Below are 19,599 nucleotides of genomic sequence, written 5' to 3' on the forward strand. Positions count from 1 at the left end.
TGTTCACTTAGTATGGATTATTATTATTAACTTAGTATTAACTAGTATCTTAACATAAATTTAACAAATAACACAGGGCTCCATAGTTATAATTATTTCAGTGATATAGCATTAAAGAAGTGCCCTCTATCATAATCTACTTCACTATATATAAACAAGTAACTGGGACTGATTAATTCTGGCATATAACATATCAGCTTTGCTCACAGCAAGAGAATAATGAGCTTACATATCTAAGGTTTCCCCCTAAATTGAACTGAAGGCCACGGCCGACTCACACCAACACGCTGTGTTATAACGCTGCAGTTAGGCGAGTATGGAGTCAATTATAAACCATATTTGATATGTAAGCAATGGGCCCTCTCTGCGCTAATGTCTTATCGCTATGATCAAATGTTTTGACATCTCCCTCAGAAAACAGATCATGGAATCATTACTAACAACAGGGTTAAGCTCTGTCATAATATAAATTATCTCTACCTCATAGAAATGCAAATAATATTTTGTACTTCATTATTTTTTTATAAAGAATTTTCTTAGTTAAATGAACTTGTATTTTTTAATATTCTGATGTTCTATATTTATTACTGTCTTCAAATAATGATTAACACAATCATCCGGACTGCTTTGTACTATGTAAGAATAACACAATATCCACAACAATAAAAAAAAAAAAAAAAAAAAAACTATACGAAATTATTAAGTATATAATAACAGACCATATTATTGCCAAAAGAATAATATTTGGTTAACCTTATTGTTTTCATTATTATCCTGTAGCTGAGAAACTTTCTGCCTTGTCCTAACTAAAAAACAATTTACATTAAAAAAATCCCCTCTAAAATGCATAAAACGAAAGTATTGAGATGAATCATAATGATATAGGCAAGTGTTTGATAAGGTTTCACACATCAGTAATGATCAGGATAACGCTGTTAATTGGAATAGCTTTTTTCCTTAATTTTGTTAATATTATAGAGGCTTTAACAGTATTCACTATAGAGAGAGAGCTTATTGTATCTTTATTATTCTCGCTAGGTATCTCTTGGTAGCTATTAAAGCATATGGTTCAGAATATTGTATTTTACTACTACTTCTTTCTTTTTTTTTTTTTTTTGGAATTCAGTTGTAGAAGCAGTCAAGAGATTATTGATAAATAAAGAATGACAGCTGTATAACAAAGTCAAAATGTGTGGGCAGTATGATTTAGAATAAAAAATTATAATATTTTCTGTTTAATATTTCCGATCATTATTAACTATTTATTCACCTTGATTTTAGTGCAATAAATCTACAATCTCAAATTTATATTTCTTATGTATGATATACAAGATGTAAGAAAAATTGTCTCTAAAAAAAAAAAAACATTTGGATTACAAGGTACTGTATGTTTAGAAGCAATCATGTATGCTGTATCTCACATTACAGAATTCAAAATTATGTGTTTTAGTCTATTCTTTACTTATCATTCATTATTCAATATTAAAACCTTGTTTTTTTTTAAATATTGTGCAGCATATCCATTTTATAAAATGTACAATGGTGATGTTCTATTTAAAGTTAATTTTTACTTACCTCATTTGCTACATCCACAACTAAATTCTCATCACTTTTTTCTCCATCACTTTCCTGAAAAAAAAAAGAAGAGCAATTTAGTCAAGAAACGAAATTCTACGCTGGATATTTAAAAATTAATCATGCTGTTTATGAAAAACTAAAATAAACAAAAAAATCAGATGACTGATGTAACAACTTACTACTGAGTCCTTATCATCTCTCTTCCTTTTGTTTTTGTTGTTAAGATTCTCACTGATGTCGTGACTATTACGATCCCGATCCCGATCCCGATCACGTTCACGTTCCCGTTCCCTTTCACGTTCTCGTTCACGTTCTCGCTCCCTCTCTCGTTCTCTATCTCTTTCTCGGTCTCTGTACTTTTCTGTTGAGTTTCTTCCAGATGGTGATAGAGAATTCTAAGGAAGAAAAAAAAAATATCAATTAAAAAAAAACAAAAATTATTAATTTTTTTTACATTTACAACCAATGGATACATATTTCAGATGGTTTGTGAGCCTATAGTGAGTGTATTATTACGTGTATGCTGTGGCCTTATTGGTTGCCGAGTATCAACTCAAAAAGGTAAGTAAACTGAGGAGTGGCACATAGATCACCATCCAAATGACATTTATGTACAGTTACAGATGAAGTATTGTGCTAGGTCTGTGACCATATGTGACAAACGAGTGACAATTATGGTCACTGAAGCTGACGCACTAATTGTATTATCACATTCAAGAGCGATCGGTCAGCTTAAAAGGATTCCAGAGTCATGACGATACCACATAAGATGAGAATGATTTAAACACATTGCGTACGAGATGGACGGAAAATTTTCTTTGTGCGCTCCGTTTTACATTTCGCTTGGCACATAATAGCATCCAACGAGAACTGAGTGTCATATCTTATCAATTTGAAAACATTATCGTTACAGCATAAAAAAAAAACTAGACACGAAAGCAATCATTGCTACAAAAAATAAAACTCATTTTTGAATGCAGAATTTGAGTGTCTACACTATGATATTAAGTAAAGATCAGGACAAAAAAAAGCCCAATTGAGTGGGATCTAGAAGTATACAAGACTGACAAGGCCTCACTCAGGTTATAAATTAATAGTATTCACTAGCCATCTGCCTGATAAGTCCAAAAATAAATACACCTCTGGCTCTATCCATAAATGTAGTAAGCCTGGCTTTATTTGAACACTAGCCATAAGTGGCCAATTTCCTACAAAGAAAGTGTGGCTTCTCAAATATGTATTTTACGGCCTAGGAAAACATTGCCTAATAAATCCGTTCACAGTGTAATCAGTGTAATCACTTTGAAAATTCCAAAATGTCTACACAAGCCAAGAAATATCTGTCTTTGGCAAAATTCTGTATCCGTCCAGATTCTTCATCTTCCCTTTATATCGCAATCATGGAAATCATCAACTTAAAAAAAATATATTTTATTAATTACACACAGCATGTATTTGCTATAAATATGTCAGTTTGGAAATTACTCGTTTTGGGTAAGTGGTAAAGACAGGAAAATAATGAGTCGATGAGAAGTGATATGCATAATTAAATGAGAAATATTTAGGCGTGGTCAGCCAGTTGGATTCTGTAACTTTGTCAATCGATCAGTTAACCAGATAAGTTTTTAAAGTGCAAACTGTTTGTATAAGGAAGATGTGTGTGCTAAGCAAGAATATGCCAATCAAATAAATATGTTTGAGGGATTTGTTCCGAGTGTTAAGCCTAAAGTTAAGCAATTTCACCACAACACACATGCAAACATCGCTGAAACCACTCTGAGAAAGCTCTGTTGACACACCTCTACTCCCACTGCTTGCCTAACTGCAACCTAGGCCTAGAGAATACAATCTCATAGACATGTGCCCATAGCAACATCTCTGGTTTTTCTTTTACACTATAGTTTACCTAGTCAATACTCAATTAGACATGTCTGTTTACATAGAGCATTTGCCTGGCAAAACATGCAGGTTTAATTCCACTGGTGAGTACATACTGCATGGTAAACACACTGAGTATATATGCACAACCACGAAGTTCAAACAATCTCATTTTTGTCCACTCGAAAAATGTATGGACAAACAGAACCGAATCAATATGGAGATGTCAGAGAAGTGTTTGCTGTGCGTTTTTGATTACTCCACAGAGTCCTGCTTTCAACACAAGCCTAAAGCAAGCTCCCAGTTTAAACCGCTGTAATTAGCAAATTGCAATCAACGAATGGCTGCCATCCTATAGCAGGTAACATCCACGGCAAAAAATAAAGGCAATAACAACCTTTCTATTAACCAAAAATACAGTATCTTTATAATTATTTGTTACTGTTTATCTTTACTCTTTAGGACTAGTCATCTACATGATTATATTAGAAAATCTTAAGAGCTGCCTGGATAAACAGAAAACTGAAAGAGTATAGTGAGTTATTATGAGACTGTAATTCCATGGGACATTTTTCAGAAATTAATCAGCTAGGTATCAATGAAACACAAGTCATAAACCAGTAGAACACAAATAATTGGAAATATAATTCATAGGATAAATAAAAAGATTATGAAACCTACAATTAAAAAAAAAATGTATAATACGTTTGTATTCCCCTTCTTTATTATAATACAATTATGCTGATTTAACCAATGTCGTATAGCCTAACAATATAATTACTATTTATAATAGAGGGCCTCCTTCATTATTGATAGATACTGGAATATTGCAATTTTGGTATATGCATAATATTAGAAAGGGGTTTTTTTTTTAATCATTTGTGTAGACGTTAAAATAAACTCTACTGACATTGCTTGCTCTAAACAATCCATTAGCTTAGAGTTATGGTTGAACAACCCTCAACTTACTGTATATCCATGTCATAAAAAAACATTGAAATTTGCATTCCGGTACTGAAGTTATTTTACGATTCGAAACTATGTAGTACAGTAATCAGATGAGGCTAACACGGAGTTATTTGAAATACGATGATCCTATTCATTCTGCTTTATTATCATATGCAATCAACATTATTCAGATAATATCAGCAACGATACTTCACCGACATACCTAAGAGTACACCATTTATATCAATCTCTAAAACCTAGACCGTCGTCATTTTTTATCTGCGTCTACAAAACGATCACGTTTGCTTGTCTCAGATCGAAGTCATTATGTATAGGCATCAGACATGCAGTGCACACTCGTGCTGTCATGGATGGCGTCTGGAATAGATGACGACTGGACAGCAACGCGTACAGTCCGACTTGCTAGATGCATACAAGGCAACAGTTCAACATCCATCATATGAAGGTTTTTCAATAAAAATTCTGGCCCAACTCCCTAGCCAATGCAATTCTTTTAATGCATACTCAATAATGAGCGCTTCTGAGTCTTGGCCTAAGCTTCTACATAAAATACATTACAGCACTATTAAATAGTGTGGCATTGAAATTTTATCAAATTGAGTGTATATATTTTGGGTATTTAATTGACCTTGTTTAAATTTGCAGGTTTTTATTTAAATATTTTAGCAGCTGTTGGTAATTAGTCTTGCTGCCTATACCCTAACAGTAAATAGCATTCATTCTTTAAAAAACATGCTATGATCAATTTCTTTTGCTCTTCCTGTACAAAGTATACATAGAGTAGATTTGAATTCTTACATTATATCATTGTTTCATATACAATTTAAAATGTTAAAAACAGGCTACTACAATACAATGGCAATATTTACCATGCTGACATTAAATTGTTTGTATTAGAAAATATTTTATTTTTCATAAAATTAAGATATTTTTTTAAAGCAGCAAAAAAAGGCTAAATATTAGGAATCATAAAATACTATGTCTTTTTCAGCTCAACATATATTCCAAAATATGTTTGTACATTATCTAAATTGAGGCAGTAAATGCGAAGAATATGTTAATTTGAATGTGTACAATTGTTACCTCAGCTTAAGCGAAGTCAAGCAGGTTAAGAAAACACAGTTCATTACAGAGATTGAAGCAATGTGTACAGTAGGTCCCGCTATGCAGGTATTTAATTGCCCGTTCGGCCTTTGGATTGAAATTATATGACAATACTGTCCATGTCTTCTGGATCTTGAGAAAATTTACCAAGCTTATGAAAACAAGACAGTTCATTTGCAATTACAATTTCTATGAATATTTATGAGGCAGTTAAATTACATCCAATCATGATGAAAAATATGCACAAGCACATTCAATTTTTCAATTAGGTGAAAATATTAATTGCACCTAATTGCTTCATGTTGGTCATTCGAGATTGGCTTGGATAATTTATTAATTCTTCGGCTAAGATTTGGTTTTGACACCTCGCAACGAAAACAGGACTGTAATTTTGTTCAATCTGTGGAAATTAAACTGGATGTCGAAATGAAAAGCACTTGATACTCATTATGTTATTACAGAGTGTTTTGTGAAGTGACAAATTTCATTGACGGACATAAGTATGAGCGAGCGATCAAGAATCTGTGCTAACAAAGCGGTAGTCGTATGAATCTCTCGAGCATTGCTGCATTTTAACAGATCTAAACTGAGAAGCCAATATTCAGCTGTATAAACATTTACCGGGGAAGTGGCAGGTATAGCAATTCGAGATGACTCGGGGAAAAAAATTAATAAATCTAAGTGATAATTAAAAATACTGCTGATAATCAATATGCGGTGGATGATCACATGACTAGATTTTTTAAATGAGCATGCTCAGAAATACTGCTGGAACAGAAAAGATGGCTTTAAATCGTTTTAAATGAATTTCTACCAGCATATTATAACAAAGATTAGGCATGTATTTACCAACAATTACTACCATATTTATGAATCAGAAATGTTCTATTATTAAAATGATAAAAAGTACAAGTCCACATTTTAGCAGAGCTTTAATTATAATTTCGACTTATTCTTATAGATTGATTCATTATTCTAAGGACAGGCAGCACCATTTGTCACCATTTATGGGACACAAATCCGAATGACATATACAACACAGGTTTCAAATCTATCAATATTGCCACAACCATGGCAACAAAAATTTTGTATGCTACCAGCACTGGCAGCTCATTTTGAGACTCAATTACTCTCGCCTATACTGCACTAGTCGTATATTTATAAACCAAAAATAATCAATCTGACAACACTGCACGCAGAGTAAACATTCCTCATTTTAACTCGCTATCCAACTGCTATTGTCGTCAGTGAATATAGCGTGACTCTCAGCAGCCTGGCTACAGCGGTTTACATCTAATTCCCAAGAGCCGCTCATGCGTGAAACCAACAGTCAGTGAACAGTCTCAACAGTGACTGCACGCATCAGTGAGTATAGAATCGGTATCAATTGAATTGTGGCAAAACAGGGCAGGAAAACTTATGAGAGGTATCACTTTACAATGTCATTAAATGAGGTACAGCATAAAAAAATACTTGAGTCCTTCAAATCATGACCTGATGAAACTTGGCAATTCGATCCAAACTCATGAATTATGTATGAAATATTCCCATCTATTGGCCAATCAGAGATCATGATGAATATCATATAAACATAACATGTCTGTTAAGCAATAAATATAAAATTTGATACTTTTGAATTACATTTACTAGCATTTAGTATTAAAGCGGTGAAGTACCCAGTTGGTAGGGCATATTATTAGCTTTTTAGAAATATATATTACTGTGCAAGTGAAACATGTCTCATAGCATTATTGATTTTCACAATGAATTAATTTTAAAACCAGATTAGAAAGACTAAAACACCTAAGCTAGAAATTTATCCATGGGAGTGCCTAACGTGTCTATCCTATCGAGCTGTATCAATGTAGCGCAATGGATCGTTATTCTTATCACTCGGAATGCAATCAATTGGTTAACACAATGCCGTAAATGCAGGACTAAGGCAATGGAGAAGAGTAAAAATGACAGATACGAACAGGTTTAATTTCACTAGCCATTGACCACATCACATAATTCACTACACTTTATTGTGTATGCCCTCTAAAGTATTGGGAAACTTATTCCAACCATTCAAAAAAAACCCCCTTAATTTCATATGATTGTGTTTACACGGTACTGGTTCAGAACGTTTGTTGATTGAAATTGAGTTTAAGAAACAACGACCTAATCATTATATTGATGTCGTTCAAAACGCATTGGTAATTATATATTTTTTGGAACAATACAGACAAGCTATTCATTGAGCATGCAAAAAGGCTTTGAAACTTGCTTGATCATATGCTCTAATTATTCACGCCATTGATGTGAACACAATAACTGTTTATTACGAGTAATACAGGCCGGGTATTGAGGCGTGGAAAGTTTTTTTAAACGGTCGCAATGGCTAGTCAATAGGCAAACAATTGAGAATAACAAATTAAACTAGTGTTAATAAATATTTAGCATTCTTCGCTCATAGCATTTCATATCAAAACAGTTCGGTAGCATCTAAATTACAAGCACCTGCTTACAGAGAGTGTTGTGGGAACATGTGATAGGCTACAATGCATAAAGCAAACAACGGCAGTAGACATATTGAGGATTCTCTTGCTAATAATTCATCGCCGACCAATTTAACCAGCAAAATACAAATTGTTTAGAAATAGCCAGAAAATCACAGATCTCTCTTCAAGTCATTCATCCAATATATGGTGCACTATATATTAGCACAATAAATTGTCCAAATTGAAGTAGCTAAAGAGAATAACTGCAAAGAAACAATTTCTAGCAAAGTATAAACAGTGAAAAGCAAACTCGACCTACTGTAGGCTCAGTTCTTTGTCTATCATGGATTAAGCCTCTTGTTACAATAAAGCTAGGCTAGATAAACAGGCTGCTACTGAATTAAAAGACCCAACAATGGTACTTAAATGGCTACCAGGCTGGGAGGTTTCAGTCCATGAATAACATTAACAAAGATGTTTATGAGGAGAAAGAGAACTTACTAAATGTTCTCCTCTATGGGCCATAGCTATCAAGAGCAACCACGGGAAAAGAAAACTACATAAGGTTACTAAAGACAACATTCTTGGAATTTTCAAAGCGAAAATCCCACTTGAAAGCAAGGCTGCATTCAGAGCTAAGCCTCTAATCTGTCCTTTGTTGAAAAATTCTACTTGCTGCTGCCTGCACAGTGGTTCAGTATTGCCCACACTACCTAGCAACAATGCAAGTGACCCACCTAAAGGGCTTAGAACAGTCACACGAAGGCTAACAACAATTAAGGGCATTATCTAGTAAAAACTGTTGAACACTCAACTGCTGAGAGTAAAAGGATTAGAAGCCTTTTGGCATATTAAATGACATCAAACAATGCAGCAATCAGACAAGAGCAAATTAAGTATGCTGTAACGTGGAGCTGTTCAATTTCGCCTCGCAGGTTTGTAATATGGTTAAATTGTACCTTGCCGTGGGCAAGTGTTATCAGTTATTTAAAGTGGAAAGGTGACTCCATAAGAAGCCCTCACCTCATCAGCATACACCTCCCGCAGTTACAGCAGCCTAACACAACATTCCACACGACTGAATTTCCACACGTTCCCTGAGCTCGGAAAATAAACACCAAAATCGCGGAAGCTGGCTGTGATTTCAAGCAATGCCCTTGATACGCATCATTTCACCGTTTAAACAAACGAATATAAGAACAGTACTCGCAGTTAAACAAGATGATAAAAGTCTGAGATTGCTTTTTGAAATACTAATTATTAGGTTGTATGACCTACACTACATAAACACAGTCAACCATCTTGGCGCAAGAATATTTAAATCTAGACTAAATGAAAAATTACTAGTAATAACCGATAGAATGACGATAAAAAAAAAATCGCCAGAAAAAAAAATAATCAGCAATGGTTATCGACTACATTGTGACAACGCTCTAATTGTACTTTTTTTTTCCAGTTAAGTTTGCAAATTATCTTCTTCAACAAGCAGAAAATTTATCATACTATTTTCATTGGAATTTTCATGCATTTCAGATCAAATATATTTGCATGAGAGTACAAGAACAAATTCTTAAAATTTCAGTGATAAAAATTTACATCATGTGTAATTATAATAATATATTTTTTCAATTACATAAATAGTGAAGTACTCAAACAAAATAAAATATGATACTGTACTACACCAGACAGATTTAAAGAAATTGATAAAGACACTTAAAACCAATTATTCATAAGCTTAAAGGTTATCTCCAACGACTTGTTTGACATATGAAACAATAGCAAATTTATAGTTTGGGAAAGGTAAATGAAGGATTCATGTATGTAAGCTGGAAGAGGGGATAAAGGAGCTGATGACCGAGTTTGATTATAGGCAAAATCAAAGACGGTTGCTTCGGTAAATCAAATATTTGCAGAATCATAAAGCAAGAGGGGATTTAGAGTTCTCTTCTCTCATTACATTTTACAATCATGAGAACAGAAATTATAGCTTTGCAATTCAGATGTCTGCACATTTAGGTACAATTTTTTTTTGTGTATCAGAAGCTTCAGAACACAATGAAATATATTTCACTTACCTGGCGGTCAACAGCTGATGGGTGTAACCATGGTAACAATGCAGGTAATTAGTAGCGGCGTTTGGTGCAATTAATGAATCATTGCAAGATGAAAGCACGATGAAAAATCAAGTTGTAAAGTAAAAAAAATAAGAAAATGTTCATAACCATGTCAAAAATGGTGAAATATGCAAAATCGCTGTACATCGTAGCCGGTTTCAATAACTTGAAAAACCTCCAGAATTATCGACCACGATACAGCAGTGGAATACCGCAATGATGAATGCAAACAATAATTCTCTGCAAACATCTGTCGTAAGCAACATCAGTACAAATTTATGTCACTGATCCTCAAATTTAATTGAAGTTGCCAAACTATGTGAGGGATTGTCACATGACGAATTAAATCAATTCATTTGTATAATTTACACAAAGAGAAACTGAGCATATCTGAAATGGCCACAGGGAAGTTACCTTGCAGATGCACGTCATGAATATAGAATATAAATTTATGGCCGTTTATTCTGATATAAATCACAGAATACAACTGATTGGTTGCTAGGATTGTAAGAGCCTTTTCAAAATTAATCATCATTTACTTCAATTCATTAATTTAACCATTTGTACATTTGTCATTATTTCCAGAATATAAATTGAAATCTACATCGTACTGGATTTATATTGTGATGTTAAATTCAATTATTATTTATTTATATTACTTATTGAAGGCAATTTTGTAGCTGGCTTGAGACACTCACGCAGTACTTAGGGCATAATACAAAAACAGAAAAATTTTAAATTGCATTATTCATTCATTATTTATTTAAAACTCATAATTTTGAAAAATCTCACCTTTTTCTTCTTTGATTGGCATATGTGGTTGAGAGTTAATCGACAAGGCCAGAAGACCAGATCCCCCAGGTGTGTGTGGTAGTGTTGGTGTCCCTGGCATTGCACCCGGGTGGGGAGGCATAGGCACAGGGGGAGCATGGGCATGTGGTAATGGGTGTTGGGGTATAGGCTGTCCTCCTTGCATGAAAGCTGGTATAGGTAACTTAGGCATCTTATCATACTGTAATAAAGCACGCAAAAAAAAATATTCTTTTTCATTATACCAAGTAATCTGATTTTAAATAATATTATATTACACTAAAATACACCAAAAAAGACAAAAGAAGCAATTTTGCCCATTATTAGGTCATATAAAATAAATTGTTTTTTTGCCCTTCTTTTTTAAAAAAAATGATAGAGGTGGGTGGAAAAAGTTTTATTTTTTATTTATTTATTTTTGTTAAATACTGTCAGATGGAATAAAAAATAACCCACAGAGACCTACAATGGCAATATCTTACATCAGACAACAACTTTAGACTAATTTGTAGGGCATCTGGTAAAGATAAATTCACTCACATTTTTTTTCAGTCAGTTAGGGGTGGGTGGAGGAGGGCAAACAATTTTTTTTTTGTCCTTATTATGATAAATTTCAATTTATTAGATAATCATTCTTCTGATCGGCCGCTATCAGAGGTGTGATTTGTTCACCTGTTGGCCTTTTCCCGTCACCGGCAATCTTTTATTTCATTGATATTTTATTGTATTTTTGCCTGTGTAAAGTCGAATAAATAAATAAATGAAGATGATAGAGGGCAAAATATAGATAAAGATACAGTACAAAATAGAGACTCGATAATTGATGTTCTAATAAAGGATGAACATAGAATTATGACTTTCTCTACATTACTGCTTCTTTTAGTCTTTTTAGAGTTTGTCTGATATAATGTATTGTTATGTTTCACTTGACTGGGAAAAATACTACATTCTCCTACAAGCAATTATTTTCATGCAAACAGCAAATAGTACTTCTAATAATAAAGATAGATATAAATGCACAGCTGAAATGAAGAATTATTAAGACCTGATGCAGATGTATGAGATTCCATGCAAAACTAAAGCAATAGGCAGTTGTGCACACTGCACAATCTGAAATCTGGTTTGTTCAAAAAGAGAAAGGGACACGAGAATTTATAGGACTTTTATATGGTATTTGTAAATGGCAAGGGATGTATCGGTAGCGCTATGAGAAAGTTATTATGATTGTGATTCTATGAAGAAAGCAGAGTTTAACTAAAGGGGCCTAAAGAATATTCTCTAGTGCAAATCTTATAGTTTATTTGTCTGCTAAAATACACGTTGGAGATATCAAAGAAAATGCATTTAAAATAATCCAAGTAATTTAGAGGGTACATTTTGATGAGCGAAGAATTTAGAAAATGCAATTTTTAATTGATCTTAAAAGAGTGGAATTAAACAAGCATTAAGATGAGTAATTAGTATTCAAGCATTATACTGTATTTCATTCAGTAGATAAAGTTGGTATAAAAAGGTATGCAATTCTACTGTATTTCTCAATCCCAGAAAAAAAAAATATTAATTAGTCAACGATTTTGTTAGATTTCATTTATGTAGTATTATAAGTGGTGGACAGGGTCAAATACTTACGGAAAAGTGAGGAAATGGAGATTGTTGCTGAGGAGGACAAAAGAGAAAAGAAAATCCAGAATCATTTCTCTCATCTGTTAACAATTGCCTTAAAATGAACAAATCTGACCCAAGCAAGAGGTCATGGGTCAATCTGTACCTCATCACATTTTAATTCATTTGATAAAACAATGACACAGGGTCATGGTAATCATGAATATAATATCAAAAGTGAAAGCATTCCATAAAGGCTGTACAGAATATGATTCCATTGAATATCCCCCAGTTGGTTTTAAGTGCAAGATATGTAGTTACAGTACATACATACATTACACTTAAAATGAACACCACTATGCCAAAACACTTCAAAATTTCAATCATTAATAATCACCACTGAATTAAGTTGGACACTTCATTGGCTGTTTACGTGAACACATTTTGCGTGGTTCAATCAACATTTTACGTGACAAGATGAAAATGTCTTGCTAAGAATCAAGTCTAAATTAATATCATCATTAAAATAAACCAGTAGATTATTATGAAGGAAAATTTAAATGAGGGTTAGAACTAGTCTTACTTTTCTTTCATACAAACATTTTTAAATATAAATGTATTTCCCAAAGTGTCAGTAACAAATATCATATCGTGTCAACAAGACGTAGAGTATATGCCACAAGAGACAACAAAAACCGTGAATATTTAAACAAGGCGATAATTTTAAAAATCTGATCACAAAGTTCAGATTACTGTAGCAAGATAAAAACTTACTCCGATTATAGCATTCAGTTCGGTCATTGTTACTTGTTTAGCTCGTTCAACGGCAGCAGCAACCTGTTGTTGATGCTGGAAAACAAAAATAATTAAAAAAATTTGAATTAAAATTAAATAAAAAAAATTAAATTAAATTATAAGAATAATACTAATATAAAAATTTATTACAAGATCAACATCATCTTCCAAATGTTATTAACATTGTGATTAAAGATCTTTCTCTTTAAAACAGCTCCGTTTCATATAAGTTCTAATAAATATTCATGTTATCAATGATTCTCAATTAGTATTTAACCTTAATTTGCATAACTTAAATCACTATGTGTTTAAAGCTAAAACACATGAAATAAATAAAATAACTGAAAAAATAGAAATTCCATTGTTGGCATGCTTGTATTTATACAGTAAAATTTCAATTAGAAATTAAAATGGGAAATAATTTTCCTGCAAACTAAAGCAAGTATTAGTACTGTACTGTATACTATACTACATGTACTAAATTCATTTATTTGTACACATGAGAAACACACCAGGAAAGCCCGCCAGGTAAGTATTCACAAAGTAGACTTTATAAATTGGCTGGTAGAGCACTGTAATTTTAATCCACTTCTCATTGCAAGCTTATATTTTTTTAAGCACTTTAATTTTTTATTTTGTTATTATTTTTACACTTTTTACAAGACTTAAGTAAGAATAACTTTCATTCATTCACAAAAATAAAGTCATTTGTTCAGCAAAATTTGTATAAATTAAATATTTAAAAATAAATTGTGCAGACAGCAGTGAACTTCATCATATTCTGCCAAGCATTTAGTTAACCCTTATTGTTATCATATCATTAGCGACTACCGTCATGAAAACAGGCTCAATCAAAGGTTTCAAAATTAATGGGCCTCCAGTCAGTGCCAGCTGGTATCAGAATTATTAATATTAGTCAGTTGCACCATAAAATAATGATTAGTGGGCCAATGCATTTAAAATGCTAAACTTACGATAAACCGTTAAGTTAGCTGTTAATAAAAATGAAAACCACTCATTAATAAAAATTACTTTTAGGTGCCTTACTGTACTGTACAGTACTTACACAACTAAAACAAATTATTTATTTTTATCTGTAATGCTTTTCATAATTTGTACTAATTACAAACCTGTGTATTCTGTTTTTGTCCATAGCATTTGAATAATTGTTTTTAAAACTATTAAAAATATTGGAAAACCGAGTTATGCACGATGACAAATAATCAATCTTATATCCTTGTATCAAGAATACCAAAACACTGGCATACTTGCTCATATTTTTTATCACAATATATAAATCATACTAAATTTATTAATACCACCTGGTATATTAAAATTTTAATCACATTTTAGATCGATATCTTTATTACTATATGCTAATAATTAATAGAGTTATAAAAAGTGTTAATAAAAAACAAATAAACCAACTTACATCTTGTGATAGAAACGGTATAATCTGGGCACATATGGCATTTAACCTTTTCACAATCTCTGTCTGCAAATAAAAAACATTTCTTTTTTTATACATAAAATATTTGTTAACAGCTAGACAGATCATTCAATGCAAATAAAAAAATGCAAACTAATTCATATTTTAATGTAGAGAAATATGAAAAAAACTGCAATATTAAAAAAATATGATTTTGTGGAAAGATGTTTGCCTCCATTTCCAAGGACGGGGCTTCAAATCCTGTACAATGCTATTCAGTAGTTTTTTTTCTCAAAATAAATAAAATAAAAAATGCATTCTCTAAATCAGCCAACATATGAGCTTAGCAAACAACCACGAAAGGATTTGACCATGATTTGACCATTCTTCCATATATACCCTGTGCTGAGCTAACTTACGTCGTGCTGATCTACCTAGTTTACTGCTCATTGGTACTTCTACGAACCATCTCATTGGCTAATTTTGTAGCAAAGTTGACAAGGAAAAATATATGTTTTTTTTTAGCTTAGAACATTTATAAAAGCCTATAATATGTGGTAAACAAATACAAATAGTAACACATTTTGTTATGGCCACGAAGAGATAAAACCATAGCCAAAGTGTGTGTTATTGTAGTTTTACTGATTAGATACGAAGGAAATTAAACACATTGTAGAACAAATGTTACCATGACACCATGAACCATTGTTAATAGTATTGACTGCAATAAATCAGTCATCAACAAAGATCTGCTTTTCACAGTTCATGTAGCAATATTATGAAAATAAATAAAATTTGTTTACATAGCATAAGCACTACGTTTACAAACAATAGACAATAGCCTATGGTAGGGTGTGCTCCATGTTGAAAAAAACGTATCTCATATGACCAAAGTTACACACTGCATAATTCTTAAAGAATACTAGTCAAAACCTGAACAATTATATTAGATGATACACTATTGGTTATCTGGATGGCAAGTGCCAAACCCTACAGTAATACAACTAGACAAGTCATTAGTATGATAGTTCCATGAAATTTTCTCGAGCAATATTGTGTTCAATCATGCGAGGTGATTTCTGTTTCATAAATTACAATCGTATTGCATGCGTTACCATCAGGGTCCCATCGGGTCTGCAAGTTCGATGGTATAATTTTCTCGTTGACAGGATACGATGTGCTAAACTCGTTACAGATTGATTTAAATATCGCTGTGGCAGTCTACAGCCCATGGTTTCAGCATATCAGCTGTGTTTAACGTTCCGCCAGACACAGACCGTGCAATTCCCATCGGGAGAGCTCGGTGCTTATGAATCTCACAAGCGTCAACGATTTAACGTGATCGTATCAACAAAAAACTCGGTTTTTTTCTGGCTTTGTCCCTCTTGTAACAGAATGCGAATAACCTGCAATGCTTACTTGAATTACAAAATAATACGCAAAATACTAAGTATGGCGTTGTAACAGAGCATTAGGAAGTAAGAATATCATTATGTCCACGATTTCATCAATACCTACGATGCTAGGCTCATTTCACTGCCATTCCCATAATTTAATAGGCTTTGATATGGAATATTAGGCCGTGAACATGCATGGAAAATATTCACATAATTTACAAACAATTCACCATCACAAAACAAACACAGCATATTACTACTGTACAAAGGAAAACAGACAATGGAATAAAAAGTAAATTGGAAAGCTACTGCAATGCAATCATTTTGTAAGAGAAATAAACCCTCAAGATTTTTTTTAACACTTTGAAATGAGCGCAAGTGGATGCAAAGAGCTGGTTGGACTGAAAAGCTTGATCGCCAAGGACTTTTACAGCTGTTAATCCCTCCTTGACATGTAGAATTCTTCCTCAGTTCAAATCTCTTCTGAGAGCTTATGTAGCCGTACTGAAGTAGTGAAGTGTGCATGATAATTGACTCGCTGGACTCTATCCAAGGCCACGCCTCCAACGGTACAACATATTTACTCTGGTCTTGGGAGCTAGTAATTGTTCCTGTACTACTTCTAAGTGAACAAATAGCACCATGGACGGGAAACAATTGGCCAAGTATATCCTGTGTGTGTCTATTACAACAATCATATATCCTTCCTGAATGCAGCCATGTAGATACCAACAGCCAGGCCCATTGGTTCTAATACATTATCCTGGTTTAATAACCATGTATCGTTGCTCATACAATGCAAAAATTCTTATCTTAGTCGCAGAGAGGTATAATACTGCATATGCCATAAGGTTTCCAAGGACTTTTATACAATGAATAACAAAAGAATTGCTCTTAATAATTTCAACATAGTTTTTTTTTCTTAGAATTATCATATAGGACCTATCATGCCTTTACTTTTAAAAGTAAAGCATTACATTACAGTAGAGTAGGCCTACCATGATACCTTACAGTAGGCCTAATTTTGATATTAAATTTAAAAAAAAAAGTTTATAATTTAATAATTAGCAATGAATATTAATGAATGACTTTCTCACATCTTTTAAAGGGCAAAAGTCATAGGAAGGCATAGTGACTTCATCAATTGTTTAAATGTGAACAATTGAAATGCCTAACCACAGGTTGCTGTAAGTATATCATGAACCAAAACAAACTCATTTTAAAATAGTTTTTATGAGATACAAATGTCCGCCAGAGCAGATGAATAATTAAGAAGATAATTGCCACTGATTGCTTAATCACTTTATGAACTTTTTTCTTTGTCTATAATTTAAACCCTTGACCTATAATACTGCTCATCTTCCTTGTTAGCCATGTTATTACTAGAATTCGCATCCTGTGCTATAATAAATAAAGCACTGTTGTATGATGTGTTAATATGCGCCATACAGGAACCAAACACACAAAACCTTCGAATATCAACAAGCAATTTAAACCGCTTATCGGTTAATCTAATTTACACTCAAACAAAGAATATGCCAACCTAAAGACACCAGACATAATAAGTTAAAAGAAAATTTTCTAGGAAAACCTGCTTACAATAAGGAAAATTTGTTAACACCAATACCAAGCCTAAAATACTCACCAAGCCAAGATTGAGTGCTATGCTGTAGTGCTAAATCTAAACACTAATACCATAGCCAAAAATAAATTATACCTCCATGCTTGAACACACTGTACTGTACATGGACAGGCCTATTAATAGGGTTTCCAATTCAAAATGAAAAAAACTTTGTGTACTACAGTTCATTCAGTATAAAGATTCCCTATAATTATTATATTTTTAACTGACATTTACAGCATCAAATCTGCTATTCATCTAAATCCAATAACAACAGAATAGAAAAATAGGGAATGAAATCATACTGTTTTGTCTGAAAACAGCCAGGCCAAACATAAGTAGCAAAACATAAGTAGCCAGCTACTCTCAAGTCAAGAACATTTTAAAGTGTGCTAACAGCCAGATTTAGGATTACCTGTCCAGCAGAAACACAAGATGTCCTCGTAGCCTACGCTAACACCTGTCTACTTTACTTTAAATTGCATTATCTTATGCAGGCCTAGATTTTTAATCATCATTTCAACAATCAAAACAAGTACAGTTGGCATCATCCAATATTTGTCAAAGGACAATTTTGAGTGTAATCTTGCACTAGGCCTATTGCATACAGTACAGTAGTAGGGAGGTGTAATCTTGCACTAGGCCTATTGCATACAGTACAGTAGTAGGGAGGTGTAATCTTGCACTAGGCCTATTGCATACAGTACAGTAGTAGGGAGGTGTAATCTTGCACTAGAGAATAAGATTCGCCTACTCTACATAATTTTAAATCTTATTTCTATTGTTAATGTGTATTCTTAGTGTATCCTGAGGATAGAACAACTATACTTCATCTAGATTTTTTTCGAAATAAAATAATGTACACCAAAAATTAGTACAGTATGTCATTTAACAAAATGGGAAACGCTGGGCGATACCACCCGTGGGATATGCCAGGGGACCCCCTAATGCTATTACAGTATCACAATCCCTAAAGCATGCATGCCATTATGAAAGTGTACGGTACATAAATTTGTAATCATAATTTAATGCCCTAATAAAAAAAAATGTCTTATAAGCATTCCAATATTAATAATAATAATAAATAATAAAATTTATAAAGCGCACAAATCCACTGCAGTAGCGCTCAAGGCGCTATTAATTATCATATGCTACATTAAAAATTGCATTATACTACAGTTTTACTGCATTTCTAACAGCAACTAATATATACTGTAGTGTTCAATTTGATCACACACCCAAACGTAATGCTTTTCTAGCTGTCTACAGGTAAAATGGAAAAACAACACATTTAATAGGAGAGTAATATTTATAGGACAGTTAATTGTAAACGTAGTGAAAATCTCAAGTTCACTTCAAACGCTTTAGGAGATACAAAAGTATTTCAAGTACCTCCTCAATTGGGATCCAGGGATCTACGGTAACAGATTCATGCGTTAGAATTTTACAAGTAAGAAACAGGATACTGTTCAAACTATACAATATTTAGTTTTGTATATTTTATAGTTTAAAGTTTAATGTTTATTAATATCAAAATCTGAATTTTAATAACACTGTCTCTTAAAAGTTTTGGAATTCAAGTTAAATGAAACTAAAATTGTTCAATTGTAGACCTTTGATAACATTTTGATGTTTTAATAATTTCTTTTGTGTCATATACTTTGGATTTGAAAAAAAAACATTGAGTTGTCACACAGTATTTGTTCTCCTTATTTGGAAGTTTATGTAATCAATTGAAATTTTAAATTATATTAAAAAAGTTCAAAAACATGAAAAATAGATGATGCAAAATTACATAAATTATAATGCATTTATATCC

General features: G+C 32.7%; 1 protein-coding gene across 3 annotated transcripts in view; it reads right to left on the reverse strand.

Annotated features, from left to right (window-relative positions):
* Positions 1–19,599, reverse strand: part of LOC117110949 (transducin-like enhancer protein 1) — a 35,288-nt gene that overhangs the window by 7,783 nt on the left and 7,906 nt on the right. For 2 of the 3 annotated variants that reach the window (XM_033253800.1, XM_033253802.1), the window contains exons 5-11: positions 14,766–14,828; positions 13,313–13,387; positions 12,566–12,592; positions 10,919–11,138; positions 10,088–10,101; positions 1,758–1,973; positions 1,576–1,629 (exon numbers count right to left, since the gene is read on the reverse strand). In XM_033253800.1, coding sequence (XP_033109691.1) covers positions 1,576–1,629; positions 1,758–1,973; positions 10,088–10,101; positions 10,919–11,138; positions 12,566–12,592; positions 13,313–13,387; positions 14,766–14,828 — 669 coding nt within the window. The remainder of the gene's footprint in view (positions 1–1,575; positions 1,630–1,757; positions 1,974–10,087; positions 10,102–10,918; positions 11,139–12,565; positions 12,593–13,312; positions 13,388–14,765; positions 14,829–19,599) is intronic. The other variant, XM_033253801.1, reaches the window with a different exon arrangement.

This window comes from Anneissia japonica, unplaced genomic scaffold (assembly GCF_011630105.1).
Source record: "Anneissia japonica isolate Jap-2015-1 unplaced genomic scaffold, ASM1163010v1 scaffold277_len1293397_cov203, whole genome shotgun sequence".
NCBI classification, from domain to species: domain Eukaryota; kingdom Metazoa; phylum Echinodermata; class Crinoidea; order Comatulida; family Comatulidae; genus Anneissia; species Anneissia japonica.